At 40.7% G+C, this 27,583-nt stretch overlaps 1 protein-coding gene across 4 annotated transcripts in view; it reads left to right on the forward strand.

The window, feature by feature from the left end:
• The window catches only part of LOC107322836 (ubiquinol-cytochrome-c reductase complex assembly factor 1), a 50,447-nt gene that overhangs the window by 8,108 nt on the left and 14,756 nt on the right, over nt 1-27,583 (forward strand). For 2 of the 4 annotated variants that reach the window (XM_015881341.3, XM_085519503.1), the window contains 4 exons: nt 231-335; nt 3,203-3,275; nt 9,045-9,102; nt 15,856-15,964. In XM_015881341.3, coding sequence (XP_015736827.1) covers nt 231-335; nt 3,203-3,275; nt 9,045-9,102; nt 15,856-15,964 — 345 coding nt within the window. The remainder of the gene's footprint in view (nt 1-230; nt 336-3,202; nt 3,276-9,044; nt 9,103-15,855; nt 15,965-27,583) is intronic. The other 2 variants (XM_085519504.1, XM_085519505.1) reach the window with 1 other exon arrangement.

The following is a 27,583-nucleotide window of genomic DNA, read 5'->3' on the forward strand; positions in this document are numbered from 1 at the left end:
GCAGATTTCTGTACATTCAGAGCTTATAGTGGAATGCTTGTATTTATAAATAGAGGAATGTCAAGTAAGAAAAAGCAGGTTGCTATTCTGCAGAAAAAAAAGTGTATGTTTTTTTGAACAAAGAAAGTAACCAGAAAATCTGAGATTCTCTTATGAAGCTTGTAGCTTGCCTAAAATGGTCTGTCAGATCTAATTGCTGAGACTGATATGATAATCTTTCTATTTTACAGCAACTGTCTGCGAAAGATTCTGTGCAGACTGAAGAGAAAGTGGGTCCTTTCACAAGGATAATAGAAGCGATGGGTTTCACAGGCCCACTGAAGTACAGCAGATGGGTAAAGTGTTTGACATCTTCTTGGTTGTTTAATACTTCTGGCTTTCTTAAGGAGAAAAAAAAATGCATAACCAGCTCTTTTTTTCTTATGTTGGGAGCAGTACTTCTATGGAACAGTTCTAATTATTACTCATATTATTACTTTGTAATGTGGGAGTCTGGTAATCCAGAGCTGGAAGCTGCCCTAGTTGGTGTGTTGTCATCATCGATGTAAGCAGGGGTATTGGATTTGGTTTGTAGGGTCTTCATTAAACTGTCCTAAATTTCTTCTGAAATCCTATCTTCCTCTTCATTGATGCACCAAGGGACATGATATCGCACTTAAAGACAGTAGAGCTACTGTCCACGTAGATCAGCATCTTGTCTCTGATAAATGACCAATAGTAGTTATCTAGAAAGAATCTGATTACAGGAAAATCATACAGTGGCACTTCTCTCATGTACTTCTCTGCCTTTCATCTGCCTTTCAACAGTTGTCTATTTCAGGATGGTGTAAGCATTTTTCTGTAGTATCCACTGATGGATTTTTGTTCTATAAATTTGTACAGTTGCACTTGAAACTCTCATAAGCTTATAGTTTCCATAGCGTCCTATATCCCAGAATTCCATAGCTGAAGTATATGCTGTGGGAAGAAGAGCAGTTGTTTTCAATTGTTTTTTTTAATGGTGATGTTTCTTTCTTTGGCGTGAATGTTCACTTTCTCCCATTCACTTGTGACATTATAGTCTAAAATATGCCATATTAGCTGAGCTTTCCACTGGACTGAAGAGGACCAAGTCTAACTTGTTTCTGTTGCTGGATGTCTGTCACGTTTTTATTTTTGTTGGCTTTCTTTAATTCTTTCAGTGCTCTGTATTTCTGTGGCAGGAGGATCTCCCACATGGATGGTAGTGAGATGTGTTACTACTGTGGTTAGTGTTGCTTTTCAGTCATAGCCTGGGGCAAAGTCACCAAAACACCCTTATCTTATGTGTTTTTTAGATGGTCTTTCCCTGAAGCTGTTGTTAACAGCGATTAAATGAGAGCAGTTCTGTAGAACAGTTTCAGTTCCATCTGCAGAGAGGAAAAAGGCAGAGATGAAATTGTGAATTTAGCTTTGAACCAGGACATGATATAAAGCTGTAACTACTTCTCCTGTAACTACAGGAGAAGGTGTCATGATCCTGTGACTGGGAAGGGCTGAGCCCATCTGTACCAAAGTCAAAAGGCTGTCAGGTGCTTTGAATACCTGCAAGGCCGAGTGGAAGTTTTCTGAGACCAGTATGAAGCAGTTGCTTATTGCATCTTGCTCTGCAGAAAGAAAATAGAAAGAAAAGATAATTGTATCTTAAGGGGGTGAGTTATTTTGTTTAAAAATCAGTTGCTTTTATCAGGTGCTGCTAAACCTCATGAGGGAGTAGTTTCTCTCCCATGTGTTTGTATACATATTGTTGTAATAAAGATTCTCATTAGCTACAAGTGTTGATTCAGAGTTCTCCTTAATTGCTTCTCTTTACTGCCTGCTTTTGGCTAGGGCACTTGGGTTTGAAGAGAGTTATTTTGTGGTTAGGGCCCAAGAGACCTGAGTTCATTTTTGGCCTTGCCAGTGCTATGAGATCTTAGGGAAGTTTCTTAATATTTCTGTTTTTTTACCACTTTCTTCTCCCTCCCCCTTTACCTCTTTTACCCACCAAAACCTCCATGATTAAATTTCACCAGTTTCTCCTGTGTTACTTGCCTAATTTAAAGGCTGGATTGCAGAAACTGCTCTTTACAATATGTTTTTAATGTCTAGTAATGCCTGCTCTGGGGCAGTGGCTTTCACAAGGGAGATCTCTAGTCCCAGGCCAGGCAGTGTTTCCTTTAAAATGGAAACCTTCACAACTCCAGTAAATGGTGTAAATTATTTTACTGCATGAATTTTAGACATGCACTCAATTGTTGAGAAAGCTTCTAATCCTTCATTTTTGACAGAGCTCTGCAAAAAAAAAAAAAAAAGAAATATAATAGCCCCAGTGTTTCCACAGCAGATCAGTTGTAACCTCCCTATCCTGGTTGGAGGATATACAAATAATACTTTGGTAATTTGAAGCATCGCTCAACAGGTGTAGGGTCTTTATCTATAGCATAGTGATTATTGACACAATCCTTAATTGATATCTATTAAAAACAAACAAATCAACCCAATACTTCTTTCTGGCCTCCGGTTTTTTATTTCTTTTTTGCTTCCCTTGAGATTGATGGAAAGGAAGGGACAGCAGTTCTTCTCTTGCAGATCTTTTCTGTCATTTCTTGTTTTCTTTAGTGCTTCAGCGTACATATCTTGGTAATGTGTGGTGCCCTTGGGTGTTCCTGGTGGAATAGCAGGCCATGAACAAAATTAAGCTCTGAAGCACCTGAAATATACATCATATTCATCACGTGGCATTATTTCTTTGTCTTTAAAGCTTTGCTAGTCAGTTTTCATTATTGTGGGGAGGAAGAAGATGTTTCTAGTGCCTGTTTGCTATACAACTTCCTGAACATTAAATTATCCACTCTCATGTACATAAACAGTGAAAATTATTGGAGTTGGGATCTTTGGAGTCTATGTGGAGAAAGCCATTTCATTCTGTGATGCAAATATTATATTAAACTAGATAGAGAAGGGTATTCATGAAGTCATTTAGCCATGTTTTGGGGTTGTATTTTTTGCCTCAAGGCAGGATGAATGATACTCTGGTAATTCCTGAGAGATAATATGATGTTTAACATGCTCTCAAATCTTGAGGCATTGTGATTCTTAGAAGTCTTTGTAGAAGATGGCAGCATATGTGTTTAACAAAACGGGCAGTGTCCACTGGCTCTCATCATGAATACTCTGTGTGTTGTCTTTTCTTTTTCTTTAGAAAATTAAGGTAGCAGCTTTGCGCATGTACACATGCTGTGTGGAGAAAACTGACTACGAGGAATTTTTTAACAGTAAGTCGTGAATTTGATGATATTAGAATTTGAAGTATTACCCTGATGAGAGAAATGCTGATGAAAGTTGCATAGAATTATAGATAAGAGAGCAGTTAGACTTTCCAGGGGCCAACAGTGCACGGCCAACAAGAAGCTGTTCTACAACATTACACAGGGCAAAGGTGCTGGGGAGTGCTCTGGAGTCTGAAGTCATTAGATTTTGTGTCCTGTAGTGATTAACAAGGGTGGGGTAGGTAAAAAACTCAGAATAACCTGGAACTGGAAGAGTGTTGCCTTTTCTGTTACCGAGAGTGAGGTAAATGAAGAATCCAGATGCCTATTCCTTTTTTTTTTCCCTGTGGTCTAATGGTCTCTGTGTCCTATCTGTCCCATGACAAGTTCTGGGAAGGTCTAGTGTAAGGCATATCTTTGTTCATCTAGTGCAAAACGTACTGAGAGGGGTTTGTTATATGATGTTGCTGCTGCAAAAATTTCCAATGGTTTTCAGAAGGTTTTCCAAAACTCTGATGTGGTTTCAGAGGTGGTAGAATTGAGAGAACTCTGTAAGCAGTTGGAGTCATCATTAGCGATCAGAAAACTGGAACCTCGTTTTTTGCTGTGCACATACCGCTGCTCAGCTGTATGCCCCCTCAGACTTCCCCTTCTTCATCATATTTGCCTTTCAGGTAGCGGTGTTGCTATTTTTAGCTGTTGTTTCACTATCTCTGCTTAACAGATTAGAGGAATTTCAAAACGTGTCTGGGAAGGAGATGCCAAGTCTCCTCTTTGTCACTGATTTTCAGGCTTACTACTGAGTAAAAATCACTTCAGTTGTATTCTTGGCATCATCTTGCTGTTTTAAAGCAAGAATTCTCAGAGCTCTTTAAGTGCATCACAAAGAGCAGGTGACCTTTCCCTCATGTTTCTCCAGAATGTCACTGTTGCTCCTTTTTTCTTTTTTGCTCTACATCATAATTTGTAGCCAGTCCAGCTCTGATTTGACACCTGGGGAACTCCTATTGCATACACTTGAGACCTTTGTTCCATAAGGAAATAGTGTCCATCTGAGCAAAGCAAGCTGTGTGATGTGTCTTCTGCTGTTATAAAAATCCTGTGGTGTTCAAGTCTTCGGCTGTGGCTCCAAAGAAACCATTGCTCTGATACAAAAACAGATGTAAAGAGTTTCTGTTACGGTTCTCTACCTAGAGCTGTTTGGGAGATTGGCTTTAAAACCTAACAGGCATGTGACATGATCTGTATTTAAAAAATAGTTCCACCTGAGAGGTGGTTTGGGTGGGATGGACAGAGACCTTTGACACTGATGTAAAAGGGCTTAGGCTGTAGTTCCATGGGTAGCTGAGTTGAAGTAGTGGCCAAAGGGAAAAGGCTCGATTCTCTATTTTTTCCTGGGCTTTTCATGAGCTCTCTGCCTGTGCTCTGGACTGGAAATTACCACATCTACTGAAGTGTGTAGGTCTCTGTAAGAAAATAGTTGAGTGTTTTGCTGGCTTACTGTTTTGTTGTGTTAGGGAACTAGTGGCATGTAGAAGGGTCTGATGGCAAGCAGCTGTGGCTTAAATTGAGCAGTGGGAAATATGTGTTTAAAAAAACGGGAACATAGAACCATGCAAGGTATACAACTTTGCATTCAGGTTATCCTTTTAAAATCAAACTGGATCAATGAAAATGGGGTTTTCCTTTTCTGACTTGTTTCTTTTTCAAGTGAAGATGGGCAACCCTTAAGCCAGGACTACAGCTCATTCCCAAAACAGCAGTCTGGGTGACTGGGCTAGGAGACACAGGAAGCAGTTACCCTTAGTTCTGTTTCTCAGTGACGTAGCAAGCAAAGGTGTACCTGAGACCATGCTGATGTGGGTGCTGCATGCCCACACAATGAATTGCACTGTTCAGGACCCGTAAGAATAGTGATGCTGCAGTATGGGACCTGGCTCAGGTTTGTCTTCACCAAAACTGACTGCACACAGACCTAGCAGAGAATTTTATTTTTTTCTTGGCTTTGCTGCCCCCAGCACTTCTGGCTGAGGTTGCATGGTGTTGAGATATCCAAGTGAACTGCACAAAGTCAGCTCTGGTCTCTAGAGAGCTTATTAGCTTTTTCTCTGTAGTTTGTGAAAGCTGTTAACCTACTGAGCTGGCCTTGAAAACAGTACACTCATGCATGTGTAAAACCATTTGCGGGCTGATTAACCCTGTGTGATCAGGACTGGTTCTTCAGTGTTTCTGGACTTGCTTTTGTGATGTGGTTATGTTGTGGCTTGAATAATAACTGCATGACCATGAGGATCTTGTATTGGTGTGCAGATTTCTGTAAGGTGGTTTTCTGACAGGTGAGAATAGACTGCCAGGATATTATGGTGCTGAGGGCTAGAGCAATGACAGGTAGTGTTTCACATCTTATAGACTGTTGTGCTTTCTAGTGCCTTTCTGATGGTACCCAGGGAACATTCTGATAGTTTCTCTCATGCAGAATGAGCCCTGTGAACTGCCTTTCTCTGTGTTACACTTTTGGACAGTAGTGCCTAAAATACGTGAGTTGTGAATCCTCTGTAATATGTGAAGGAGGTGTTGCAATTGAGACAGTCCAGTATTATACTGCAGTTAATTTTATTATACCTGCCATTCTGCTGTCCCTTTGTCCATAAATGATCATAAAGCAGAATTTTGAGAACTTTGGTTAAAGGCTGATATTCAAATGTCTGCTACCCTGTACTGCTTATATGGAAAGTGGAGCTGTTTTAGGACTTCAGATACACTTTGTGTAAAAGAGAACAGAGAATTAGTAGAGGGAATAGATGGATTACCAGTACAAAACTTCCTGTGCATGAAGCTTGCAGAGTTTGAGTAGTTCTAACAAAATCAGGAAATCATAGAATCACAAGGTTGGAAAGGACCTACAAGATCATCCAGTCCAACCGTCCTCCCATTATCATTGTTACCACAGGCCGCTAAACTATATCTCTTAGCTCCTCATCCAGACACCTATTGAACACCACCAGGGACGGTGACTCTACCACCTCCCTGGGCAGCCATTCCAGTGCCTGACCACTCTCTGAGAGAACAAGTTCCTTCTTATGTCTAATCTGGACAGGCTGGAGAGCTGGGTGGTAAGAAATTGGATGAGGTTAAGCAAAAGCAAGTGCAGAGTCTTGCACCTAGGGAGGAATAATTGCATGCATCAGTACAGGTTGGGGGATGACCTGCTGGAGAGGAGCTCTGCAGGGAGGGACAAAGCCTCTCTGGAGGCTCCTTCCAACCCCTATGATTTTGTGATTCTGTGAATCTAAACCTCCTCTGGTACAAATGAAGTAACCATTAGTGAGGATAATGCCTCATATCTTATATTTGAAAGACCAGGAGAGCTTTTAGGATCAGATAGGTGATACTGAGAGTTGAGCTGGAATTTGTTGATGAGGCTGAGCTATAGGGTTGCCACAGTTCATCTTCAAATGTTAATACTATTAATTGCCCTATTGTCCTGCAGTTGTGGTAGCAAAGAGATGGCTCTATTTCCAGTAGTTTCTAGTGGGGCTGGTGATCAGAACAGAAGGGCTAGAGTTTACCTTCAACACTCTGGATCCTTCTGTTCTCTGCAGCCCCACAGGCATCTTGTAGATACGTGCCTGATCAACCTGTCAGTCGGTACTCTAAGAATGGGATACTGACTTTTTTTTTGCGGGATGTGGGGATGTTATCTCATTTCCTCCTTCCTTAAATTGTGCTGGTTGCATTTTCCATCACAAAAAAGTTCTACATTAAAGTTTGCTGCTCTTTCCTGATGCATTTTAGGTGCAATATATGACTGGAAAAAGAGATATGTCCCTATAAGTGTTTATGTCTCTTAAATACAGATGTGTGAACAGAGTGTGTTCTGCGGGCAGAATAGATTTATTCCCCAGCTGATAATATTACAGTATTTCATGGGTGGTGTTACTGTCTCATTGTTTTTTCCTGTCTAACTATACTCTGAAGTGAATAATTTTCTGTTGAATTTTAGGATGGATGTTTCCTGCAACTCCAAATTTTTGAAGTGCCTTCTTTTTAAAAAGCTGGTAACTAAGGGCAAACTTGTTACTCTAAAGCAACCATCCTTCTTTTAAATTAGGATATAGCCACTCCTAATACAGGAGTTAAAATGTGAATGAAGAAACAGAAGTGCAACACTTGGGAAGTTGGAGGAAAAAAGTTCTTCCCTGAATTCTTCTACTGAATAGGTCTTTAAAAACCTTCAGAGTTTCCAGCAGTGGAGGTGTCAGCTTTGCTTTCCAGTGAAGAACAGTTTCTGTGGTAGAAGGCTGATGCATGGTAACTTCTATTTCAGAAACCTCTGTCTGTTGAACTAAGTGTCTCACTCTGAACCTTGTCCGTGGAACCCTCGTTTAATTAAATGGTTTGATTAATGCATGCACTGTGCACTCTTGCTCTGGTTGGAGATGCCTTGGCTTGCCTTTAGGTCAACGTATTCATTTCTAAGGTCTTGAACTATTTCTGTTAGGAATGAGACAGCCAAAAGGGGAAAAGGGTGGGGGAAACCTGTGGTTAACCTCCAAATATACCTTTAGTTAGTGTCTTTATACTCCCTTAGAGGTGGTGTAGGTGATGTATAGGCATCGATGCTGAAGGTTGGCACGTTCTGTCCCCTGATGGCATCATCTCTTTGAGGAGGAGGAATAGTGATGAGTTGCTTGTTTGTTGTGGTGGTTGCCTGACTGTGGTTGACATATAAAAAGAAAGAGGCTTTAAAAATTTTGCTTTGTGATCCATGTGAGCCTCCTTGTTGCTGCTTAAGAGCCAGGAAGTATAGGAGTTAGGAAAGAATACGTTGCAGTACAGAAAGATTGACTTCCCTGAGGCAGATCCAATGGGAGAGTCTGCTTCTGAATACTCTGCATCCCAGGTTTGAGTAGTGCAGAAGATGAGGCCAAGTGCTGGGTAGGCCAAGAGGTGAGGTCCTTCTCATAAGGGTACATCTTCAAGAGACAGCTGTAGAAATGGCTTCCCACAACTAGCTTTAAATCTGAGAGGAACTGAAGGACTTACTGTGCACATAACCCATAGGTCCATGCTTTTTTAGCATGAGGAAGAGCAGTCTGGTTTCTGTGGCATAGAGCCTAAATCTCCAGCCTCCCAACATCATGACACGAATGGTTTCATAGTGTAATGTCCACATGCGTGTAGACATCCCTGGGAAACCCAGCAGCTGTAGTAGTAGAACAGAATATGAAAAGAGAAATTATTTCCATTTTTGGTTTGTTCTTTTAATCCTACGATGTGATGGCTTGAGGCAAGGTACTCAGAGAGTGCCATGGGTTATGCATCCACATAGCAAGCCACAACAGCTGAGTGAGAGCAAAGCTAGCACAGTGAGCAGCATCCTGCCTCTGGCAGGAGGAATCAGCCCATGCTAAAGGAGGAGTGCAAGAACTGGACACTGCCTTGTAATTCTCTCCTGCTCTGGGATTTATCGAGGTAGAAGCCATATCTTTTTCTTTGTGATCCTTCATTGTGGTGGGTTTTTTTCCTCATAATAGTTTTACCTGAGTTCTAAATAGGTTAAGTCTATCTACAGTGTCCTGTGACTGCACGTTCTAGATCTTAGTGATATGTGACAGTAAATATTTGCTTCCAATGTGTCCTTACTGAGTAGAGCTAGAAATCAAATTATTAATATGTATTCAGATTTTGGTGTAGTGAATCTAATAGGTACAAAACCAGATTAAATTTAAATTAATATTTGTTTTTATTTATTTTTTTCTCTCTCCCATCAAGGGTGCCAAATGCCTGATACATTGAATTCATGGTTTCTAGTAGCCCAGCTTCATGTCTGGTAAGTGAAACTTGAATAGTAATATAAATAGTCTCAGGAAATAAAATTATATGTACCTTACTGTGCAAGAAAGTAGGCTCCATGATTATTGGTAACAGTGGCAACATTCAATTTACTAAATAATGAATTCTAATAGTTTTCTACTAAAGAGCAAAATGACCCATGGAGAAACTGACATCTTAAATCTCTGTATTCCTAGGTAATGGAATAACCCATGCCGTGAGCTTTCTAAAAGCCTTACTCAGCCTGTGTGGAAAAATCCTATTTAGGTGTTTTAGGAAAAGTTTAAATTTATGTAGAAGTGGTTTAAATTGTGAGAATTTGTGGTGGTTGAAGTTGCTGCTTGTCAGAAGCATTTAACAAATTATAGCACTGGCATTTATTCTTGCACCTCTGAAATGTACGTACAGGTTGGTGAATGCCAGCTTGGCTACATCTAAAAATATTTAACACCTTAAACATTAAGTTTTTTTCCTCCTTTTTCATTTGTGAAAAGAGTAGCCAAAAAAATCAGTTTTTCATCTAATATTACATACTTATAAAGGTCAGCAGGATGCACAGGGGAGTACAGTAATTCTTGTTAAGTGCCAGATCTTTCATGAAACTGAAGTCCATAGACTTACATTTAACTACCCAAAGACTCAAAAGGAAGTTTGTACTAAAATAGTTGCACTTAAGAACAGGCCCCTTATTTCCTTGCCTCCTTTTTTCTCCCCCCTTCCCTCCTTTTAATTTCCTGTCTCCTCAATATATTGAAAGATGGGGCAGCTCATTTCACTTAGGAATGAATTAATTAGTGGAACCATTGAATTGGTTAATGAAATCAGTGGGCTCAGTTAATGGGTCACCCTTGAGATTTGCAGTTTATTTCTTACTGTTCCATGTGAAAAGGGTTTCAATGACTGAATTAATTAATCATTTAGTTTGATATTTGGAAATCTGCATTAAATGTTGAAATCAAACCGCTTGTTTTAAGTACTTGAGGAGAAAGAAAGGGAGGCAACACAAATCTGCAAAAGACCCACACTTTTCATAACAATTTTGCATTGACAGGAAAATGTGCCGTGTAATAGCATGGCTTTCAAAACGCACAGTATTCTTTCACAACTGCTACGCGTGAAAGTAAATAAGGAAACTATGATAGGGAAGGTAATATTTGATAGCTGTTTATTTATGTAATATTTGATAGAAGTTTCACCTCTATGTCTGAGGAAGCCAAGAGTTGCTTCTCTTTGAGCCTGTGATGCTAAGGAGACCCTTAAGGAGAGAAACTGAAGTACTCTTATGCTTAAGCTATAGTCTGTGTTAACAAGAAGGTCCTGCACAAGCAGGAAGGAACAAAATTGCTGTTTCATTGGACAGCAATGATAATGTGAATCTGGAAGGTAGTACTAGGCTAATTTTTAATAAAAGGTTCATTTTTCTAAGGTTTTTATGCTTGGCTTCTCCTTGTTTTTTGCAGCTTGACCTAAATGATTGCTGTCATTCTCACAAATCAGAGATCTAATTTGATGCTCTAGATCACAGAGAAGCCTGCTCACTTACCTGGGCCACTGGAAGATGCTGCTTGTTTTGCTTGTGGCTATCTCAGCAGCCAAGATTCTGCAATGACATGGCAGATATATCGCTGCATTCTCTCTGATTCTCTTTATAAAATCAGTATCAACCTCAATAAAGATGGAGTAGAGCACAAAGGATTCTACTAACGCTAGCATATGTAAAGGTACCTTCCTTCTGAAGGCTTTAATGCCTGTCTCTACTCCTGGACCTTTTGTCTCAGGCTAGAAGTATTTATGATATGGCAGCCAACAACCTGACCATAGATTCTGATCACCATCTGTTAAGATATTCCTGTTCCCATTCACAAGTGTAGATCACTTTCTGGATTACTCGCTCCTTCCCTCTTCACCTACAGAGACTGACTTTCAACTGACTTAGAATATCTTCTGAAGCAGGAAAATATAAGATTTTTTAATATATATCTAATTGAGTAAAAACATTCCTCGTCTCTTGCTGCTGTCATTGTCCATTATGTTCCAGTCAACTCTGTGCTATTACCTCTTTTAAACTTTAAGATGCTTGTCAGAGCATATTCCTTGCATTACAGATTCTGATTGTTTCACTGTTTGAATATCTGTCTCTTATTTTCTCTTCTGCAAACCAAACTTTCTGTGTAACCAGAAAGGAGGGGGAGGTTCAGGCACTCATATTTAGCTCTATTTTTATTATTTTTTTTGAAGATAATGTTCCTCCATTTCCTGCCAATGTTCTTCTAATATTATACTTTAGAAAATCAGCCTTCTAGTGTTCTTCCCTGAGTTGTATAGGCTATTTCAGTTACTTCACACCCTTGATATCAGTAGGACTTTTGGCTCAGAAGCTCATACCTTCTAGGAAGAAATCTCAAGCTTTTCATTTCCACTACCACGTTGTTCTTTTCTTGTGACAGTCTAATTGAAGTATAGACTGTGTCCACACAGTTTCCAAACGGTGAAAGTGATGACTTTGACTGTACTAAGAAATGTGGTGCATCCTGCATTACCATTTAGGGTCAGAATAGAGCAGAGCTTCAATTCCATTTCTGAAACACACCAAGGTTTGTTCATTTTTTTTCTGTAAGGAAAAGCTGTGCTTGTGAAAGTGTTGGTCAGTTTGAGTGAGAGTAGATGAGAACAAGAACCATCAAGTTTGTGAAAAATGGTTCCTGCAGGGATAGATGTATCAGATTTGCAGAGAAAGGTCTGAGGTTACTGTACTATTTTGAGATATGCTGTTTCAGAAGAAAGAGAAAAAATTGTCTGTGGCTCATCCTAGAAGAGCAGAGATGGGGGAGTTTAAAATTACACCAAAGTGAGTAATATCTTACCTGAGAGATGTTTTAAGAACGGTTTTGTCTGGGATGTCTTAAGATTGATCCTGCCTCACCATGAGTGAATGTGCAGAGCAGCCTAAGTGTGGGCACTGGGAGATGGGGGAGGCTGCACAGCCATGCTGAGCTCTGTCAGTTTGTACCTCCACAAAATCCTGTGCTTGGCTGTAAATAATGTACTTAGTGAAATTGTGAGGCTGAAGCGAATAATGGCATGTTCGCTTGCTAAAGGAAATAGCAAGAGTTCAGAATTCTACTCCACACCATTATTCTGAGCTTCCATTCATCATAAAGGTGCGCATCCCTGCATCTAGTTGAAGTCTATTCAGGAGCTTTCTTCTCCTTTCCTGAAGTTGCTGGCGCTTCATGAATGATTCGGGTTAAACGGAACAAAACAACAGCTTTCTAATTTGGTTGTTGTTACATCTGTTGTTAAACTTGAGTCATTTCTCTGGTCTGGAATGATGTAACCCTAGAAATTATTGTCTTGGAACACCTGAGGGAAGCAGGATGCCTGTCCCAGTGCTGGGGGTAGTAGGAAGCTCTGAGTGGGCTTTAACCTTGGATGCATAATGCTTCATCAGACATTGACTGCATAGCACTGAGCTGCATCTCAACACTTAGATGGAGTAGGGCTGATTTCCGCTTCTGGTGCTTAAACCAGTGTGTTTTACTATGCTGGCAGAAACAGTTACAGCTGAGGCTCCTGTTGGAAAATGCTGCTTCTCACCTAAGATGGAAGGAGGTGTATGTGCTCACGTGCCTTTTCAGTCATCCTTATATATGATTTTCTTCCAGTGTAATCTTTCTGCCTAACTTAAATATGACAAATTATCCACCCCAACCTATAGTAGATAACTTTCTAAAGATGGTTTGGAATAGATTTGCTTTCCTGGTTTGACAAACATGAGTCAGTATTTGAGTAAACTGCAGCACAGGTTATGTAGTGAATCGATTAAATGTTTCATACTGCATTGACCCAGTTAGAAAGTTTATAGTCTTTAAAGAGTGTGTGTCTTTTTAAACCTCAGACGGCAGGTGTAGTAACAAACTACCAAACTTTAAAATAAACTGCAGAATTCCATGATCTCACTCGTGGTGCTGCAGAACAGCTCTATGACAGCACTATGCATCCAAACACAGAGCTGCTTTTTAGGCTTCGAGGGTAGCAGGCTTTCCTCTGAACACAGCTCCATTCCTGCTCATCAGTGAGCGGTTGTTAACTGCTGGTCTTTGCGCTGTGCTCTCCTCTTGGTTCACTGCTGCTGAAGGGAGACTGGGTAGGAACTTGTATTTATGCGTGTGGGGGTGATTGCCAAGTCTCTCCTGCTATTTTTTTTTTTCCTGAGGTTGTGAATTGAGTGAGAGTAGTATAAAAATACTTCTCTCAACCCAAAGTTAGGCTTCCAAGTCTTAGGCTGAGTGTTTTTGACTTCTTAAGAGTGAGCAAAAAATTTGGAATACAACAACTCTTACTAATTAACTGTTGTGTATGGGTCAATTATGTAAATAGACAAGAGGAACAAAGGTTTCGAAGCTGATGAAATTAAGACAGAAGTTTTAAGCTCACTGTATGTCTGGTTCTTGTCAGGGCTGATAAATTAAGAGGTGTTCCAAGTTCTGGATCATCATTTCAGCAGAAAGCTTTGCCATTTTTTCTTTTAGCAGTTGCTGATAGATTTACTTCTTGCTACCATCTTCACAGAATCTGCAGCACCTCTCCCATGGAGAAAGGTTGAGGGAACTGGGCTTGTTTAGCTTGGAGAAGAGAAGGCTCCAGGGAGACCTCATGTGGCCCTCCAGTACTTGAAGGGGGCATATAAACAGGAGGGGGAATGACAGTTTGTGAGGGTGGACAGTGATAGGACAAGGGGGAATGGTTTTAAATTGAAACAGGGGAGGTTTAGGTTGGATATTAGGAGGAAGTTTTTCACTCAGAAGCTGGTGACGCACTGGAACAGTTTGCCCAAGGAGACTGTGGATGCCCCATCCCTGCTCTGGGCTGTCTGGTCTGGTGGTTGGCAACCCTGCCCACAGCAGGGGGTTGAAACTAGATGATCATCCTGTGATTCCATGTTTCTACGACCTTAGTTGTGTTTCGTTGCTGGGTGCTATTAGACCGACATAGAATCATCACTATCACCATATATACCTTGGGAATCCTTACAGCTCTGTTTCCCAAGCCAGAAATTGCCACTCTTTGCAATGTTCCCTTTGCTGACTGCTGTCCTTCCCCTTCTCTCCCTATTATCTTCTCCCCAGGCTCTCTAACTTACTCTTCCCCTTTGATCACTGATCTCCTTGCCATGCCTCAGTCCCTCTCCAGTCTTTTGACCTCATTCTGCCAGGACTGTGTTATGTTGGAGCCTCTCACCTGGTGGCTGCCATTTTCAAAAGCCTCCTTGTAGAAATCAGTTTCTGGCCCAAGGGCTTTTCTTCCTTTGGTACTGATGTGTGAGCTGAATGGACCTTGTATGGGTCTTAAATGTATGGTTCTATTTAGAAAAGAGTACAGGAGCAATGCAGCTCTTTCAGCTTGTTTTACCTCTGTGACTCATCGCTGGCAGTAAGTTTTGCTTCCTTTGCATGTTATAAAAAAAAATAAATCCAAAAAACCCACTTTCCTTTACACTTTCCTTTACTAATCAGCACATCAGATAGAATCCATCATGAAGATTGGCATCTGCCCTTTTACAGGTCAGCCCAAGAGGCAAGTTTCAGATGTTTATGATTTTCCCTGTTGAGCTGGCATTCACAGAGCACCAAATACTTCTAATGCCTGAAGGGAGGCCCAGATCTTATCTCCACTGCAGAAATGATACAGATACATAAATCATTTTTACCTCTTAACTCTTGCAGTGCTTTCACTATTAGTAACATGGCTGCGTTGAAGTGACCTGCAGCAGCTCTGCTCTCTTACTTTTTCAGAAGGTGTGAGAAAAAGGTTTTACGTGAACAGCTCCCCAAGCATAGCATGTTTCTGTGCAAAGCAGTGACTTGTTTCAGCTTCAGTGTTGGAGCATCCTGTCATACCAGCAGCTCAGCCAACCCAGCCACGGTTTAGCCTTGCAGTGCAGGAGCAGAGCTGACTAGTGAGGCAGATAATGTGTTCTGGTGGTGGTACTCATCTCCTAGTGCAGTGAGGAAACGGCCTGCGATTCATTTTGTGCTGCTTAGAGATGTAGTTTAAAATAAAAAGTGTGGTTGTGATGGTTTGGTTTTTAGGCTGAGCAGCAGCAGTAAAGTTCAAGTGGCTTTAATGCTTTATTTAAAAAAAATAAAATAGGGGTATACAAACCTGGTATTCTCATTAAGATCCTGCTCACAAACCTGTGATTTCTTCTAGCATGTACTGCATGTAGGGGCTTTGCCAAGTGGTTGGATGTATATCCCTAGACCCTGGTAGGTGAAATAATTTAGGACATTGCTAATGTGAGCTTGGGTGAAGTCTGTAACCTGCTTAAGATTTCACTCCTTAGCTACTACAGTCTTTTTTAGCATTTTAGTATACCGAGCTGAATTACAGCTGGCTTGTAGCCTGGGATTAGAAAAGACATTTGTTCTTGCTCCAAAGGATGATATGTCCTTAAGGCTGTGGAATTTAAGTTGCAGTACTGCTTAACTAGATTACAGTGCTGTCAGCCAATATAGAATCCACTGTCACTCTTCCGTAGCTGGATTGGCCAAAATCCAACAGATACAGCTCTTGAGTACAGAACGAACAAGTTTATGGTAGTTCTTTTTTAAAAGAAACCCTTATTTTTATTACCTGATGACAAAAGCACATACTGTAAGAAGAATCTTAAATGAGCTGAAGCTGATTAAATCTGTTCTTCAAACTTGAAAAACTAAAAGCTCTGAATGTGGTGTTTATGTTCCTACAGGATGTGTCTGGTGCGAATGAAGCAGGAAGGTCGAGCAGGAAAATACATGTGTCGCTATATCGTTCATTGTATGTGGGAGGATGTTGAACAGCGTGGCAAGGTGATGGGGGTAAGTTTACTCTGGTGTTGATAATCTTGATCATTTTAATGACTGAGTTCTTGCAATGCATTTGTAATTTGCGTGTTTTGGAAGAATGCTTAATAATAAATCTGTAGTTACACGTGTATTTCTTTATGAACTTAAGCTGGTACAAATGGATATCATCTTGGCCACTCATTCCTGCAGCTGTTGTACTGAGCCACTAACTTTGTTTTGATAACTCTATCATGGCCTGGATGAAGAGGCTGATTTGCCTAAAAGTTTTCAAATATTTGCCATGTGATTGCATACACAGGGATGCTGCTGTAACAGGATGGGCATTTTGGGGATAGGAAACAAGCAGCTTGGGTAGGGAGAAACATGACTAGTGCCAAGCTTACAACTGCAATTTAAGTTATTCCAGAAGAGCTTTGAGTTTTCCCTGTATCCAGAACAGTGAGTAAAAGGATGATTAAGGGACAAAGTTATTATGTTCCTGCACATGACTATGTACTTTTCATTAGTTTAATTTTCAGTCTGGATTCGTAGTATATCTAGACTTCATCTCAAATGAGAAGTGTTAAGAAAAGCGTAGCTCCAGGGATAGTTGATTTGGAGGTTTGAGAGAAGAATGAGACTGGATCTTCTTGGCCTATACGGTGAGCAAGGTTATGGTAGGTAACTGTAAGAGTTGTTTCTGGCCTTGTAGTCTGTAAATACATTTCTCCCTCATTGTGTTGGTGACAGTCTTCAGAAAAGACCCTGCAGAGATAGTTTTTGCAACTCCAGGATGATGGTGGTGGCAGTAGACTTGATGTAGTTGAGATGTCAGTATTTGGGATGCTTCTAGTGAGAGAATGGGGCTAGGAAAGGTCTTCTCTGATGCTACATATAGAATGTATAGAAATGTTAAATTATTTAGTAGAGGTTTGTCTGTGTACCTGTTTGTGACAAACAAGGAAGTTAACAGGTGAGTTCATGATTTGGTGTGAGATCCCACCAACAATTCGAGACGTTTCTTTTCGTTGAGACTGTGTTTTGCAAATGGTGCTAAAAAGCATAGATTGTGTTGTAACTTCAGTGATTCTATCAACCCTTTTTTCCCTATCTGTTGGAAATTAGCCTTCCCGTGTTACAGATTGCTTTTTAAGGTGGGTCTAAATTTAGGCACCTTAATATTTCCAGCTACATTAATGGGTGAGACAAAAATAAGTGGGAATCCTTCATGTCCTGGTCAGATGCCATGAGGTAGTGTGAGCGAGCCTGGGCAAATCAGATGATAGCTGGTACAGGGCATTCTTAGTAGCACAGATTTCTTCCTAAAGCTTTCAAAGTATTTTTTCATTCTAGGAGACAGACAATGATATAAATACTCATGTAACAGGTTTCAAACAACTGCTTTTGTGCAGTGCAGGTTGGGCAGAAGCAGTTCACAGAGCAGAGAAACAAAATACGTTTCTGGAACAGTTCTGGAGGCCAGATGGCAAACATCTCACCTTATTAACTGGCTATTCTAAAATCTCTGTATTTATTTAAGCAATACAGATTATCAATTAGCATTCGAATCTCATCTTTAATTGTATTTCTCACGTATTTTGTTTTCAGTATTTCATTATCCTGTACTTTTGGCCTTAATTTCCTTTCTAACCTAGTCCTAGCTAAGAGAGAGAAACAAAAAAATTAAGTAGCTCAGTGGTGTGTGAAAAATATGAGGAAAAACATGGAATTAAATGGGAAATTTATATGTTTTTGTCCTTTTCCTATGCCTTCCATGTCATAGCAATGGTTGTTTTGTGTTTCTGTAGGAACTGAAGACAGTTCAGATCCTTGATGTGGGTGTAAATTTAAGGTTGTTTTTTTTTTTTATAAAAGCAAACAAAAAAACCCTATACCACTGCTCTCCCACCCTCCAAAAATCCCTTTGGGGTTTTAGAAGTCCAACTGGGCAGAGAGAGAATGCTATTCTGGAGAGAAAGCTATTTCTTTGTTCCTTTTGACATTGACTTTTTCGTCTACCAACTAACCTCAAATGCCATCATTTAGTTTTCCTTGCAGGGTTTGAAGCAGCAGCAAGCAGCAAAGAGAAGCAAAGCTGTTTGCTACTCTTACAAGCGGGCTGAACTCAAAAATGAAGCTTGGTGTAAGTTAGAGTTGTACAGAAGTTTAATGAAGAACTTTGAAGGGAAAAAGATAAAACTCACAGTCTGTTCTTTGTGAAGAAAAGCAAGTAACCATTTCAGCAAACTGAATTATTCCTTTGCTCTTAAAATTCCCCCAAAAATGTTTTAAATGAAAAGAAAAATGTGTATCCTTATTTTTCATTCGATCTGGAGCTTCAAATGTTAATAAATGCTTGTTATAATTGTATGGTTGCTGTATGATGCAACTGGGAAGAGTTCTTAAGTTGTCTGAATGCCATTCATTCCTTGCTTGACAAGCCAGGCATCTTTTCAGTTTGTCTTTGAGTTTAAATTTCACAATCTTTAATAATGATAATGCAGCATAATAGCAAACAGGCTTGGATTGTAATAATAAGATTCCTGTGATGTGCTTTACGTTGGTACCAAGATAGGCTTTTGGCTGTAGCCTACCTTGTCTTAACATGGCTTTTATGTGGCAATAGCTGATGCTTAAAGTATGCACACATTTAAGGGCTTGATCCCACAAACAGCTTCATCTGTGCGTATATTTAATATAGTTGAGCTGCACAGAGACCCATTGATTTTAATGAGATTCCTTGTAAGACAGGGTAAACTCCTAAGGTTACAGCTAACTAGACTAGGTACTAAGGGTGTGTAAGAAAGCATAGTGAAGTGTGCTAGTTAGTAAATTTGGAAATCAGGACTGCTCTTTTCCCCATACTGTTTGTGAAGGTACACAGCTTATATGATTGTTCAGTGTTTTTTTCATCTTATAATTATTCCTCATCTTTCAATCATCAGTTTGTCAACTTTGAACTCTTTAGTTTCTTCATGTAGTATGTATCGTGTACTGGATGAAAATACTTTATGCGTGGATGGTCAAAGACATCAGCTGCTCCCTTGCTCCTTATCTCCGTTCCTTTCCTTTGTACTAGGGATGTTAGCCTACCATCCTACCTTGGCCCTGGCCCTACACAGATAATTCCTATTTCACCCCTGCCTGCTCACCCTTCCTAACTTTTCTCCATTGCACATGCATGTACTCTGACAGACCTCCTTCTTCACATCTCAGCTTAAGCAGTTCCAGGGACCATAGAGGATAGGCTAAGGACACTTACCCTTGGTGTTAGGATCTGCCTGTTAGTCCTGGTATATTATCCTTACTGCTTCATTTTAAATAAAGTTGAGGTAATGCTTTGCCTTCTCCCTCATGCTCTGACAAAACATTTGAGGAATAAGTCTAACAGTTACTTATTCTCAAGCAGTTCAATCTTGCAGCCAGTATATACCATGCCTTCAAAAGAGGATAATTAAATATATCAAGAGAAGAATAGTAGATAAAAAGATGATGGTATTAGTGTTTCTCATTTCAGGTTTCATAATCTGAGCTTTTCTCAGACATAAGTCAAATGAAAGGAAACTGCTGAATTCTTTTAGGGCACTAAGCTGTCACCTGCACAGCTCCCAGGTGGTGAGGACATTCTGTACCTGGCTTTTTCTGTCCTGCAGCGTTATCAGTGGTCAGTATTGAAGTGGGCTGCTACACTGCTGTATTGTGGTATAAGGGACAGAGCACCTGTATGAAACTTGCTGCTTGGATGCAATTAGCTGAACTTGCTGACAGACCAGGCTGCATTTCTTCAGCTCGTTTTCATATCTAGCAGCAATTCCAGCACTTGATGCAGAAAATGGATATTATATTCCTGAAGTGATACTGATGGTTTATTAACATATGCCATCTGCTCTTAAGTACACAAGATCATTGGAGCCGAAAGCGATAGAATGCCAGGCATTTTAACTGCTAATTTACATCAGCTCCAACTCCAAATGGCGTTTGTATTATTTCAAAAAATGGTTGTTAAAATTGCTGAAATCTAAATCTCAGCTACAAAGTTTTGGGACTTGTTAGCCTGAGCTCCTTCAGCACTCCTGAATGTCGGCAAGAGTCAGAAACCAAAACTTGACACAGCTGTAAAAACACACGGAGAGCCTGTGGCCTCAGCAAATTCTACTGGTGCAGGCATATTTCAGATATAAATTTTACTCTGCTGTCCCTAGTACTAATGAAGTCAGTTTCTTTTGGTGGGTTTGCAGCCAGGTGTGTCCAGTTCTGTGGCTAACCAGTGCTCTTTACTTAATTTTTCCACTAGTGACATTTCTATCAAACTTTAAAAACAAACAGAAAAATTGGCTTGATGCAATGGCTCCAAGTGTTAATAGTAACATTAGGCTGGGTACAAGGCTTCCTTTCGATACTGCTTTGCCAGAGATCTCCACCTTGTGGCTTGCACTGAATAGATTTATACTCCTCAAATGGGCAGATGCTTCATCCATTTGTAAGGGGATTCAGGCAATACTGGAAGTTGCTATTTGTATTCTTATCAGAGTGCTTCAGCAACCTGAATATTAACCTGAGCTGAGTATTGTTGCAGTAACTGTGTGTATGTGAAAGCAGTTATTGTGGGTCTGAGTGTATTTGAATACCTTTAGATGATGCTGCAGACCTGATCAGAAGGGCTTTTGGATGCTGGAGTTCCATGGAGCAGAATTTCAGCTGATTGTTTGACAACAGAAATGTGATTTATTTATTTTTTTAAATTAAATTAATTTTTTTTTTAAGGAGAAAAAAAAAAACACAAAAAAAGCCACTGAAACGAACAACACAAACCTGTCTTAGATGCATCAGTCTTTATCCAACTACATGTAAGCTGTTGTTGGGCTCTTCTTGGCAGCAATATTCTTGTGTGTTCTCATAGCATTGTGCTTCTGAAATAAGACATTTTCAGTGCAAAAGAACAATTCCATTTTATAACCAGGCATGTTCTGCAGACTGCAAAAGAGATAAGAACAAGAGGGGCTGACAAGCCCGGCATGCCAAACCTGTTTTAATTTATCTTAATCCCACTTTCCTGTTTTCCCACCAGACCATTCAGGACCCCTGCCCCCTTTTTCCAGGAACACATCTAGGTGTCTTTTGAATTCATTTATTGGCTCTGCAGCACATAGCACAATGCAGCCTTTGTTATACTCATAGCCAGAGCTGTTTATATACAGTGACCCATAATTTGCTCTCAGTTACATTGGTGTACATCTGAGGTAACACCATCAGAATCAATAACATGGTTCACATCAGTGTAACAGAGCAGAATTTAGCTCTGTAAACTTGAACACGGTTTTGTCTTTTAATTGTGAAAAGACATTGGAAGATTAAAATATCATCTTGCCTTGCTCTAATAAAACAAGCAAACAGGCGTACATCCTGCATTACTGGGCTTGCCTAAACGTGATGCAGTTCATTTCAAGTTGTTATTTTTGTGGAGAATTAAAAATCTAACGCTTACCTAAGGATTCAGAAATCACAGTCAGAGTGAGACCAGTATGACTCTGGAATAGCTTTTGGAGATGAGGGCACAGCATAAAGTTGATAGCATTTCCAGATTGAATTCAAACTTTGCACTGAGTGAAGTATGCTGTTGATTCACCCACTGTGATTGAAAGTTCAGGAGGTCTTTAAAGTCTTGTGGGAAATCATGGGTCAAAGGGGGATGCACCAAGTATGTTGTTATGGGATAACAGGAGGAGAACTGGAGCAGAAGGAAAGTGTGATTTTGTTTCGTTTATCTGTACAACCAAAGAGGAAAAGTTGTAGTTTCAAATGATCCGCGTATTTTTAAATATGCAATGTTAATAGGACGTTTTAAGGAGAAGAGTGTTAGGATACTAACAGCTATATTTGCAGAGCATGAAAACCAAGCTGTGTCTATTCTGTGTAATCCACAGTAATTCTTGTGCTCTCTTTGTTGTTTTTTTGTTACCAGAGCTTTTCATCCACAGTTGATAAGGGCAAGAAGTACAGAAAAAATACATTTATTGACAATCAAGTATAAGATGATGGTTTTACTTCTCTCTCTAAGAAAATAATCCACACAGAAAGTTGAGCATTAAACTGCTTCTCTAGGTAGAGAAACAATGTCTGTAGACAGCACTTGTGTCTGGTATGTAAAATACTGTGGACTTCAAGAGCCTTGGCACAAAAGAGCATTACCTGTGATTGTGTAGAGTGAATGTATATTCATTTCTGGTGGTTGGAGTGTTGTAGGCCATTGTAGGGCCTGTTTCTTTGGCAGTGTGAGGGCATTGAGGCAACTCATGTAGAAGATGGGATTTTTGTTGCTTCTGTTTTAGCAAAATAAAGCAGCCTACGAAGGGTCTGGTGACTAATGGAGCTGCAGCAAGGCCATGTGCGTGGAAGGGGTTTTTCCTTCATCAGTAGGACGTGAAGTTGATTCCTTTGCCTGCAATCACCTTCAGAATGTCACCAGGAAGTGATTTCAGAACACCAAATTCAAAGTCAGAATTTCATTGTGATTGTGTGAAGTCCACCAGCATATAAAGGAAACAGGGATACAAGCAGAAAAGGAATGAAACAGAAACTCTCGATCACTTCTCAAAAAGCTCCAAAGCTCACAGTAAACTTCCGTTTGTTTGTCCTTTCATAAATGCAAAAGAGAACCAGACACTGCTTCCAGAGCATGTTTAGTATAATCTGCTTATAACTTAAATACGCAGAAGGATGTTTATGTGTTGTATGTTGCCTTGCAAATACCTGAACTATGAGGAAGCCTGGCACAGGTAGTGTGCATGGTGATAAGAGCTTAGCTTTGGCAGGTCATAGAGGTTAGAAATGGGCTCTTCCACAGGTTCTGTTTTTAATGTAGTTCTAGAACCAGGTTCTGTGGGACTGATGTGCCTGACGGTCTGAACAGGCATGTTTACCACATGCCAAGGATACCTGGCATTGAAGTTGTAATATACGCTTGAGTTCTTTTCAACTGGCCTGCCTCAGTTTGCTGCAGAATTTGACATAAAGATTTTGATTTGTTTCCCAGGTGTGTTGGATGTTATTGCTGTACAGCAGTGTCCTTGGTCTGTTTTGTGCCTCCCCCTGATGCTTGCAAGAACTACACTGGAAGCTGCCTTGTGCCTTTGCTAGAAATGCTTCTGCCATTACTCCCCACGCACTACACCTGTGAGACTCGCATGCCAAAAGTGATGTTACTGTGCCATGGCTGTGGGCACAAAGTGCTGCACTGCACTCCTCAAATTCCCAGAGCAGAGTGTGGCTACCAAAATCCAATGCTGGGCAACAGAACTGCTCTTTACCACAACTGTATTATTTTTCTTTTGACAGCATAGCGATGACAGTGGAAACAGGGAAGGGACCCATATCAAACCTGCAGCAGTCTCCAGGCTCAGCAGGACTGGAACAGCAGTTAGAACTGGTGCAGCAGTTACATAGTCAGTGTTGCCTGGCTTCTGTCATTGCTCTGTGCATCACTCACGGTTCTGCTTGTGCTTTGCTTACAGTCAATGCAAAGTTAAAGAATGTGGTGTTGTACCGGGTGTTTTGAATGTTATCAAATTCCTGTCCTCTTGTAGTTTGTCCCAAACTTCCACTACCGAGATGAACTGATTTCCTTAGCTAATTCTTGCGAGTCTCTCCCAGCAAAGTATTTCATGTTATTAAACAACTACATTTATAACATTAGGCTGCTGCAAGGAAAACGTGTGTGTACTTTTAAGCAAAATATCTAGATCAGTGTCTCTTCTAAATCGAAGCATCGAGAGTTCTCAATACATTTTGATAATGCTGTTGCCTGTGGTTTTCACCCTGACTAGAAAGTCACCGCTACCTTCTGCTTCCTCTCCAAAATCTGCTCTGACGGGCAGGATTGGTAGATAAGGAATTGCTGGGATGGTCACAGTTAGAGGGTTGCTGTCAATTACTATGTTCAGGTGGAGGCCTGTGATGAGCAGTGTCCCTCAGGGGTCTGTGTTGGGACTGGTACATCTTTATCAGTGATGTAGATGATGTAGATGTTAGGATCAAGTGCACCCTCTGCCAGTCACCTTGGCACTTAAGCTGAGTGGTGCGGTTAAAACAGCAGCAGGAAGGGATACTATCCAGAGGGACATTGATAAACTCAAAAGCTGGGTCCATGTGAACCTAATGAGGTTCAGCAAAGCAGAGTGCAAGGTTTTGCACCTGGGTCAGGGTAATCCCAGGTATGTACACAGACTGGGAGAAGAACTCATTGAGAGTAGTGTTGCTGAGAAGGGCTTAGGGGTCATGATAGATGAAAAAATTAACATGAGCCAGTGAGTGCTTGCAGCCCAGAAGGCCAACAGTATCCTGGGTGGTTGGCCCAGAGCAGGGATGTGATTGTCCCTCTCTTCTCTGCCCTCCTGGGGCTTCAGCTGGAGAGCTGCATCCAGGTCTGGGGCCCCAAGCAAAGGAAAGATGTGAAGCTTTTGGGGAGGGCCCAGACAAGGGCCATGAAGATTCTCAGAGGGCTGGAGCACCTCTCCTGTGAAAACAGGATGAAGGAGCTTAGGGTGTTCAGTCTGGGGAAGAGAAAACTTGGGGGAGACCCCATTGCAGCCATCCAGTATTTAAAGGGAGATATTAAACAGGAAGGAAATGATTTTTTTTTTTTACATGAGTAGATAATGATAGTACAAAGAGGAATGGTTTTAAACTAAAAGAGAGACGACTTAGATTAGATGTTGAGGGGAAGATTTTCACTGAGAGAGTGGTAAAGTGCTTGAACGAGTTGGCTTGATGGGATCCTGAGCAACCTGATCCTAGTACTTGATCTAGTGGTTGGCAACCCTGCAGCAGGGAGACTGAAGCTTGGTGATCCTTGAAGTGCCTTCCTACACAAGCTATTATGTTGTTGGTTTTTTTTTTCTTTTCTTCCCCTTGTTGGCCTTGGTCATTTTTTATTACCCTGATACCTGAATTCACTTGAGCTTCTATCTTCTTCCCTTTTGTTGGGGCTTTTTGCCTGCTTTCATGTTTCTCCTGTCAGTATGTCTCATACTTATTTCCTGACTCTCATTTTGTAGAGAAATCAGTGTGTTCCTATACCTTGTCCTTTTGACTGTCTTCTCTTAATTCTCTTTGTTTCTTTGAAGGGCATCTTTTGTCACTGACACATCCTTGCTCCCTCTTCTTGCATTTTTTCATGTTCAGCTAATCATTTTAGTAGTCAGTTTAATTCAGCTAATAATCATCAGTGCCAGTTATGCCTGCCATATGGCTTCACTGATTCCATGGTCACACTGCCTCAGTTACAATGCACTCTTCCAGCAACTATTGCAGAAGTCCATAAAGAAAGCTTGGGGTCTGTCCTCCTGTCTGTGCTTGTTTCAAACCTACATTTGCAAGTTGAATCATTCTCACAGCTCTGTCTTTTTCAACTCCAGATTATTTTTTTTTTCTTCTTTAGTTTCTTTATTTATTGACATGACCACTTGCTTTTAATGAGGGGTCCAAAACCAAATACAATATTTGAGGTGTGGTCTCACTGTGCCGTGTACAAGGAGGTGGTTGCTTCCCTAGTCCTGTTGGCCACATTATTTCTGATGCAGACCAGACTGCTGTTGGCCTTCTTAGCCACCTGAACACACTGGCTTGTGTTCAGCCGGCTGTTGATCATGACCCCCAGGTCCATTACTGCCAGGCAACTTTCCAGCCCCTCCCCCCCAAGCCTGTACAGATGCATGGGGTTGTTATGACCCAAGTGCAGGACCTGGCACTTATTCTTGTTCAATGTCATTTGACTGGGTTCAACCCATCTACTCAGTGTATTCAGATGCCTCTGTAGAGCCTTCCTACCCTCAGGCAGATCCACAGTTTCCCCTAACTTGGTATCCAGAGACTTACTGAGGGTACACTTTCTGCTCCTGCAGATGGTTCTATGCCACTTGAGTTGTACAGCTCCTTCAAAGTTCAGTCTTGAATTCTGCTGTAGATGCAGTGTCTTCGTGTTTGTAATGCACCTACTGCGCTGCCTTGTAGCCTGGCTAGGTAAGTGGGTTGCAAATGTTTATATTTTTCTGTTAGAATTCAGTTTATTTTATTACTTCATTTTCTGACTTCTGCAGCCCATTTTACCTGTTTATAAAACTCTCAGTACTGTGAAGCCCTTTATGACTGCTTTTGCTAATGACTCCAACAGTAAAATAAATGACAACGGTCATGGAGTGCAAATACAGTGTATTCGAGTAATTTCAATGCTGTCTTTCATGCTTCTTTACTGTCTTTTACTTTCACACAAGCAACAGTGTGTGATGCTTTTGTGCACACCTAGACAGACTTCTGTTTTCCGTTCTATATTGGGAACCTCAGTAGATTTGATTATTTCTGTTCCCTTTTGTTTTGGAGCACAAACAGCACTTGCTCAATCTCTATTGGTATTAAATAGCTAATTATTGTTACACTTCTGTAAGAGCTTGAATGTTGTTTCCATATTCAAAGGGCAGGAAACAACATGAAAGGTTAAAACAATATTATCAGAATACCAGCATGTCTGATCTTAGTGATCTCTATTTGTTGCTTGCATCGTGTTGATTTTCAGGTTGGTCAGTTGGCTTTGTGGCCACAAGGACAACGGCATATACAAAAGGATATTTGTTTTGTGTTGCGGAATAATGTAGATGGAAGCCTGGATCAGTGAAGTCTTATTGTATGTAAAATAAGCAACACTGATCTGAGTTGATTTTCAGATGGCTTGGGCATAAATATCAAATGTAGGTGTTGATAACAGAAAGCTGGCAGCCCTGTGAATGGCGGTTGTTTTCAGAATGTCACCTGAGTGATACAGGCACTGCCTGCTTTGTCTACTGGCAGCTTCTGCGTGAAGTCTTAGTTCTCTGAAATTGAGAAAGTGGTGGAGATTGTGTAGCTGGTGGAATCCCTGGCTATAGCCCCAGGTGACAGTTACATGCCAGAGAGCTGGAAAATAACGTGATTGAGAGCATCCTAAATTTACCCCTTTCTGTTCCCTGTTTAATTCCGTAGTTGATGATGGCCCCATACATAGGTTTAATATGCACTAGTTAGGAAAAAGTGCACGAGGAAATTTTTGCCCTCTTCAAACCCTTGCCCACTCTTCTAGGATCTTCTGGAAGTTTATTTATCTACAGTAGCATCAAGCCTGAATGAAATGCAGAAGTGAGATGGAAAACTCACAGTATCTTACCATGCAGCTTTTTCATGGTTTGCTTTCCTCCTTTGCCTTCTACTCGAGGGCAGAGCTAGGGTAGAGAAATAATTTTTGTTCGCTTCTGAAAGGTTACAGTAATAAAGAAACTCTTGTTAACATCAGAGTATATGGCAGGCAGGAGTTTTCACAGTCTGGCATTGTTTATTTTACCAGCAATTTGGAACCTTCTGCACTCTTAAAATATTGGCAAGAAAATATTTAACTGTTAACTATTCCATGGCATGCGTGTGCTTGAAGCCCTGGGGAGGAGGAGTGCTTGGGGAAATCAGGTTTTTCTCAGCTTATGATTGAAACCAGAAGGTGCAGAATACTGGTAGAAGGTAAAAGCAGTGCAACCTCAAATTTCAGTTTTACCCAAGTGCACAACTGATGGTAGAATGTCCAACAGGTCACATATAAACAGGGCCATGATGGAAGATAGCTGCTGATGGGCAGCA

Source organism: Coturnix japonica, chromosome 19, assembly GCF_054131305.1.
Source record: "Coturnix japonica strain WE chromosome 19, WE-NBRP24, whole genome shotgun sequence".
Taxonomy (NCBI): domain Eukaryota; kingdom Metazoa; phylum Chordata; class Aves; order Galliformes; family Phasianidae; genus Coturnix; species Coturnix japonica.